General features: G+C 42.1%; 1 protein-coding gene across 2 annotated transcripts in view; it reads right to left on the bottom strand.

The window, feature by feature from the left end:
- Nucleotides 1-1,736: 1,736 nt before the first annotated feature.
- LOC118080058 (monocarboxylate transporter 2-like) overlaps nt 1,737-7,715 on the bottom strand; it is a 30,833-nt gene continuing 24,854 nt past the window's right edge. For both annotated transcript variants that reach the window (XM_060271327.1, XM_060271326.1), the window contains exon 5: nt 1,737-3,686. In XM_060271327.1, the coding sequence (XP_060127310.1) occupies nt 3,385-3,686 (302 nt within the window). In that variant the 3' untranslated portion in view covers nt 1,737-3,384. The remainder of the gene's footprint in view (nt 3,687-7,715) is intronic.

The raw sequence follows: 7,715 nt of genomic DNA, 5'->3' as shown, positions 1-7,715 counted from the left end.
TGTGCTAGGAAGGGAGTCCCACTTAACTCAATGGCACTGACTTCCTGGTATGTGATGCCTGCTAAAAACTTTTCTTTCTATGTAAGCATACTCAATGCATGCGCTTCCTTGTGTGCACTTGTTTGTGTCTTGTTTTGTTTTTAATCTGTTGGTTTTTTTAAATATGTTGATAATGTCATGATGTCTCTTTTCAAAGTCTAAGGCTATTTTTAAAGAATATTTTATTCCATTTTATGAAAACCACTTAGGAGGTGATTTAAAAAAAACAAAAAAACGCAAGTGGCATATAAATCTTAATTAATAAATAAAAGGGATCACAGCTTAAAGCTTTCACCAAAGACTAAAATGTACAGTGGTACCTCTTGCTGCGAACGGGATCCATTCCAGAGGCCTGTTCGCAACATGAAAAGGCCGCATCCTGAAGCGCCGCATCTGCACACGCGCATGACGCAATGTGGCGCTTCTGCGCATGCGCAAAGCATGATTTAGCGCTTCTGCACATGCACGCAGGTTACGGACACGCCGAACCTGGAAGTAACTGGGACTTCCGGGTTTGGCGTGTCCGTAACCTGAAAAGACACAACCCGCAGTGGGCGTATCATGAGGTATGACTGTATATCCCAATTAATAAAGGGAGATGACAACAGATTCAGTTTGTCGGCCAGCACTGAGGGGTCTTCAAGAATTGTACTGCATAGGTTACATAAATATATCTGGTCCTTTATTAGCTAATATTGCCAATTGTGGAGCGGGGGGCCTCTTCTGTGGCCATCTTCTGTGCAGTTTTAATCTCTGCTAATTAGCAGAGGGTAGCTGAAGGTTCAGTTGAGAAATCAGTGTCAACATGCCTTTTAATGTGCCTGATTCTCTCACAATACTAATGAAGTTACTTAAAAGTCTTTTTTTTACTCTGATGTTATTGAAATTTGATTAAAATAACCATAGTTTTTGCTAATTAATGTGTATACTATGTCTTCACTTAAAAAAAAGAAAGAAAGCCCCCTTCCCTCAGGAACTTCAGGAAAGAATCTTCAGAGAGGAATACTCCCTGGACAGGGGGGGGGGGAGAGAAACCCTTCACAGTGGAAGCATCTTCTGGGGAAGAAACTCCTGCTGGTTCCTGTGGATTTTGGGATCATCTGGAGTTTGCATTTTGATTTTAACATTTTTCAAAGGATGCCTCTGTGAGTGCACACTGTGTCAAAACAGGTCCATTTTCTTTCTTTAAAATGTTCAGGTAGTTCTGCCAGATAAAGCAGCGCATATTCATCTTGGCAAGTATATCTGGTATCCATTAGCTGCAGGCAAAGTAAATTTTGCCTGAGGTTTAGCGCTCCTGAATTTTAATTCTCTGCAAAGGACCATCCACGTTCTCTACCCCAAAATTCCCTTGACTCAATCCCTAATGTTCCTTGTTTCACTCTTGTGCATTTGAGCCTGACTTAGGGTCTAACTCACATGTTATATGTCAGGGAAGCTAAACTATCAGCTTGCTAGCCTCATCAATCTCCACAAGTGTTTTTTTTTTGGGGGGTGCCCTTTAATTTTGGCTGTGGCAGCAAATAAATGTACACATATTACATTGATGTATAAGTTTCAGTACCCAATTCTGCAAAGTGGTCTCTTTATTTCCCCCTGGGGTTAGGTGAGAAAAAGAAAAAACTCAAGACAATTTTATCAGAAAAATGTCTTCTTGGGGTAGCTTTACTGGAAACCTTTATAATAATAAAATTCAGTGGCAGTAAAATAATACCTTTATTTGAAACAAGCCAAGCTCATGATTTTTGAAATTACTTGGAAGTCTTCCTGAGAATGAATGGCCAGGTTGTTTTAAAAAGAGAGAGGAAGGAGCAGCAATGGAATCTGTGTTTCTGGGGAAATATCTGGTGTGCAGTTTGTGTCAGTCATAAAACGATAACAAAGGAAATTGTTGCTGAAAGATCAGGTTAGGACTGTGTCTTGTGCAAAGGTCTTAGGTCAGGTTTTTGTGGAGGTATTCTGGGACAATGCATGAATTGGGGTTTGTACAGTCCAGCTGGAAGTTATCTAAGTCTAACCAGAATTTACAGACCGGACAACAACAACATGCACACGAAAGCTTATACCTATGACAAACTTAGTTGGTCTCTAAGGTGCTACTGGAAGGATCTTTTTTATTTTTGTTTTAACAAAACTTTGGTAAGCTTTATATTAGCATGTGAATTACTGTTAATGTTAGTAAACATGCCACAGAAACTGAATTGTGTAGTGCAACCTAAGCATTCGAACTGTATGCTGTTCTTATGCACATTCATGTTAAGACCTCATAGCGTGAGAGCCAGAAAACTCTCCTGTTGGAAAAAGTGATGAGCAACCATCACATGACTGGGTCCGAATGTCAAATGGGTGTTTCTCAACAAGAGAAGTCAGTGGCAACAGTTAGCTCTCTTCAAAGTCTCTCTCTCTCTCTCTTCACTTCTTTTGTTCTGTGCATCAGATTGCCACTAGAAGAGGCCTGCTGTGTACACCCCGGCCATACAGCAGGCACTGTGAATTATAAGCTATGAAAGAGTAATGAAAATACGAGCATCCCTTATACCAAGTCAAACCGCGGATCCTTCTAAGAGAGCACTGCCCACTCTGGCTAGCAGTAGCTCTTAGGAGGAGGCCCTTTTAAAAGAGGATTAGACAAATGCATGGAGGACAAGGCTACCCTGGTGGATATTTTCTACCTCCACAGTCAGGGGCAGTATTCTGAATACCAGTTGCTGGAAATGGCAAGAGGGGGCAGCTCTGTTGCCTTTGGGCTTTCCCATATTGCAACTGATGAGGAACTGGCCTGATCCAGCAGGCTCTTCTTATGTTCTTTCTCAGGCCTGATACTCAGTACCTTTTATTTCTAGAGATGTTTGGCATATTCTGCACACAAAGCATGTGCCTTACTGCTGAGCTGTAGCTCTTCTCTGTTAGAGGACACGGAGAATGATGAGCTAACTCTCCAATGTAAAGGATCTACTGTCTGTGAGCAACTTCTCCAATGCCATGCAACTTTTCCTACAAAATGTTCCCTGGTTCTTCCATTTTGGGTGACGGGCACAGGCACGAAGCTCCGACATAGGCAATTATCCGGGACTAAACAAGGAGGAAAGTATTTGCTGCCTAAGGGGCTGGGAACGCTCTAAGCTTATACAGATTTGAAGTAGTGTAGTAACGAGCACGACATAGCATTTGCTGTGTGCTCGTAGGAAACTGGGCTTGTTATTTGCTTCTAGGCTTTTGGAGTTGGCGGGGCGGGAGGGGGGAGCCAATAGTTTGTGAAGGCCAACTATAAATGCTGTACATCTGAAGTCACTTTAAGAAATACAAAAGAGCTATTTCCCATTCAGAAAATCAGGTGATGCAGATTTAGGCTTCGCATGCGATGTTTGCCCCATTCTTTAGTGCTTCCTCTTCACTTCTCAGAGGGACTGCTTCAGGGCCACCGTTCATCTCTTCTACTCCCGTGGTGTTTCCTTCTGCGGTTATTGTCCTCATGGGTCCATCGTCCTTCTTTTGGGCTTCGAGTTTTTTCTTTGCTTTCTCCTCTTTTGCAAGCATTCTGTAGTTGTAGTAATTCATAATGAAGAGGAATATCCCAGCCAGCACCATCACTGCCCCACACTTGATGAACATGTATTTGTAGTCCCCAAACATGTCGATGAGAGTTCCTGCGAAGGGAGAGAGGAAAAGGGCTGCCAATCAACCAAAAGGGACTCTTAACAGGATTAATCATTACTTTCAGCCTATTCAACTGGATAAATAATCAATCAAGCGGGTATTAAGTAGTAACTCCGGCCCCAAAAAGCAAACAGATCAAAGGTTGACTAACTATACAGCTTCACAGAAGGGAACACTAAGCCTTCTACTACACAATGAGGTTTCTATGGCCCGGCAGGGCTCTGAACCCAGATTGCCAAAGTCTCAGAACCAAACCGGCCCCCGCAATCATCCTCTTTGTTATCCTGAGGCCCTTCTTTGTGTGCCTCCTCCATAAAAGGTTCAGAGGGCAGCAACACGAGAACAGGGCTTTTCTGCAGTGGCCCCCATGTGCAAATGTGTGGGTTTCCTCCCTCCCTCCCTCAACTAAGGGTTTAGCTTAAAAGGCCGTGCCAGTGTTTTAGGGGAGGTTAGAGTTTAGTATGACAACAGAGTTACTTAGCAGTGGGTTGGAGAAAGAGTCAAAAAGCAGGATGCTGGTGTCTGTTTTGAATCCAATGCTGTGGCTATAGGAGAAGCCAGAACTACTTGTAATGTAATGCTGGAGATCCCTCCATTAGAGTCAGGTTGTGTATATGTGTAAATATATCATAAAGACATTGCAGCCTCCTCTGTGCTTCATTGTCTAAAAGGAAACACAGACCCTACAACCTACAACCCCTGGAATTTTGCGCCCCTCGAAGGTCAGGGTGGCTGTCCTAAATCTTCTTTCTTTTTTCTGTCCTAAATCTTCCATTCCAGCTTCACTGGATGACCATGGGTTTCAGTATTATGAGAGAGTGAGGAAAATGTCTCTCTATCCACTTTCTCCACAACTTGCATAATTTTATATACTTTTATCATGTCCCCTCTTGTTTTCCGTCCCCCCCCCTTACCCAGCCAGAGGCTAATTGCAGTAATTCTCACTTTCTGCTAATCAGAATGACCTAGAGGTCTGCTAAATACATTTCACCAAGTGCTTTAATGAGGAGAATTCAGCAGGAGAAGAGTCTCGCCCCGTTCCCCCCTTTGAGAGTAAGGCAATGTCATAAAGCACACCGGGAACAATTTACTTAGTTCATTAAAGCAAAACGCAGTAGTAGGTTATTAAATGCCAAAGAACCAATCAATGGGCTGCTTATTAAAATGGAGGAAACAATGCTGCAAAACTCATATTGCAAACTATTACACAGCAGTTTCTGGCCTCATTACCAAGATTTAGCAATTAGCTTAATCTGCTTCATAAAATTGTATATAACTTGGGAAATGGCTGCTTTAAAACAAAATCCAAGTTATCCTGAATGGAATAAAGTTTCCCCTCGAAAGGAAGGTAATGTGCAGGTGTTCTTCCAGGCAAAGGACAAAAAGGGAAGAAGTGAATTGCTCATCGAGGTAATAAAATAAAACAAAACAAAATAGGGGCCTGTATTTTTGTAAATCTTTTGAATTACACTATCTGAGGTCCATTTACCTGGCAATGCTTTTGGGGTAGCATAAGTTACAGTATTACCCACTAAGCAGTTGCATTTTAATGGTTATATCTTCTAACCCACCAACCCTCTAGGTAGGAAATGGTCCAAAGCCATTTCAGTCCCACTGTAATCCATAGGGTTAAAGCAAATTTCAATGCAAGTGGAGCTGTTCTGTTAATGTGTGAATACAAACCATAGAATCCAACACAAACCCTGTGCAGTGAGAGGATAGCATTGATCCTATATATTACTGAGCCTACCCTATTTGGTCATTTATGTCCTTGTTGAAATACTCTCTTTAGTCCAGCACTGAGACACACACACAAAAAGTTCAGAGGCAACTTTTATCCTATAACTATGCAAAGATTTATATCTAGCTAAATTATCCCAAGGTCTGCAAAAGACTGCTGCTCTCATAAGTGTGTAGAATACTGTAGCAGTTCCCAAAAACATTTACAAAGATCAGCCACTTGCAATTTCCCATCCCCCTGGTACATCACATCCATTTCTCTTCCATCTTAGTTCAATTCCATTCTCTTTTCATCTTAGTCACGCAGGCATGTCAAACCTGCGGCCCTCCAGATGTTTTGGACTACAATTCCCATCTTCCCCAACCACTGGTCCTGCTAGCTAGGGATCATGGGAGTTGTAGGCCAAAACATCTGGAGGGCCGCAGGTTTGACATGCCTGTTAGTGCAACTTGCACTGGTGCTGCAGTAAGTACCCAGTGGGAAAGTGCTGGATTAGATCAGCCCCTCCCTTTCACCAGGCCTTAGTAATGCATACCAGACCAGCCCCTTCATTGATTAGAATGGATTTACTATGGGCTGACTTTGCATCTTGCAGCAATGGAACCAAGCAGGAGAGCTGGCTGCATAGCTGCCAAGTTCTCCCTTTTTTAAAGGGTAATTCCCTTATGCTGAATAGGCTTCCTCGCGAGAAAAGGGAAAACTTGGCAGCTATGGCTGGCTGTTGCAACAGCTCAAATTTCATTCATGAAAAGCGGCATCATTTACGTCAGGGTGTAATTAAACAGTAGAGCTGAATGCCACCTAGATGCACTCCTATGAGGCAGATAAATAAATCTTAGCGCTAATCAACGTGCTGCAGTTAAAATGCCAGCAAATACTATGTACTTGGTGTGCACATGCCAAGTTAATATCACAACTCACCACCAAAAGCTTATCCACAAGGCTGTTCCCTAGGGGTACCACCATTTTGGAATTATACCTCTAGCAAGTTATCTGGTAACATGGCCTCATACGGTAGTTGCAGAACACAAGTGTTAACAGGAATGGCACCTACTAACGAAATGATGCTCGCCTTGTAATAAAACTGAAACCCACTGTCACTGCATATTTGAATCTGTGGATGCTTAAAGGAATTTTATTCTGAAAGTTACATGAACATTGCATCTAATTTCCCCCTTTCAAAAGTTTTGTCATATTGACACAACTCCTGCAGAGCTTCCTTGTAGAGAGCAGATTTTGCTATCAGAGGGTTTCTGTTGTTGTTTGAAGTTAATAAGCTTTTGATTGAACAGTTATACCTCTGAAGAACAAAAAGCAGGGATTATACAATAAAAACGTGTGGATTCCAGTACTTGCAACCAGCTCCTCCAACTCTCCCCTCCCCCAAAGCTCTGGAAGGTTTCGTATTTGTTTAGAACTGTTTACTGAAGAGAGGCCTGCGTAACTGACCATATAAACCGCTGTTGCCCAACCTGAATTCTTGGTATGACAGAGGGAGAGAAACGTGGCTAGAATTCACATGTCCATTCAGAAATAAGTGCTACTAAATTTAAAAGGTCTTAATTCCTAAAAGCAAACATATAAAGATAACAACCATGCTGTCACTCTTCAAATTCTAATCCAAGTGTTATCTACTTAGTTTGCCAGCAGAGGAACCTGAGGTCTTGCAAGGTTACATCTCAGCAGCAGAGTTACATCTTAGCTTGCAAATACCTTACATTTAAGCAGCAGCGATTTCATCTGAATTTGTTTGAAAAATAAACTTTGATTTGGCACTTCAGCTCCGCAAAACCCATTTCAATTAGTTTGCAGGGGAACTGAACTTTCTAGCTGTGCTTCGTTTTCAACCAGAGCTCGTGGTGGCCAGCCATCTTATATCAGTTGCCATTTAAGCTGCAATCGTATGTGTACTTACCTGGGAGCAAGTCCCATTGAAACTGCATTGCTGGAAAACTCAAGGAAAGAGGTCCAGCAAAAGGAAGAAATGGTGGGTCAACATTTGAATAATAATAATAATAATAATAATAATAATAATAATAATAATAATAATTTATTATTTATACCCCACCCATCTGACTGGGTTTCCCAGCCACTTTGGGCGGCTTGCAACAGAAAAAATGAAATAAAATAATCTATTAAACATTAAAAGCCTCCCTAAACACGGCTGCCTTCAGATGTCTTCTAAAAATCTGGTAGCTGTTTTTTTCTTTGACATCTGATGGGAGGGCGTTCCACAGGGCGGGCGCCACCACCAAGAAGGCCCTCTGCCTGGTTCCCT

The sequence above is a fragment of the Zootoca vivipara genome, chromosome 2 (assembly GCF_963506605.1).
Source record: "Zootoca vivipara chromosome 2, rZooViv1.1, whole genome shotgun sequence".
NCBI lineage: Eukaryota > Metazoa > Chordata > Lepidosauria > Squamata > Lacertidae > Zootoca > Zootoca vivipara.
Note: the sequence above shows the minus strand (reverse complement) of the source record. Positions and strands in the feature narration are given on the sequence as shown.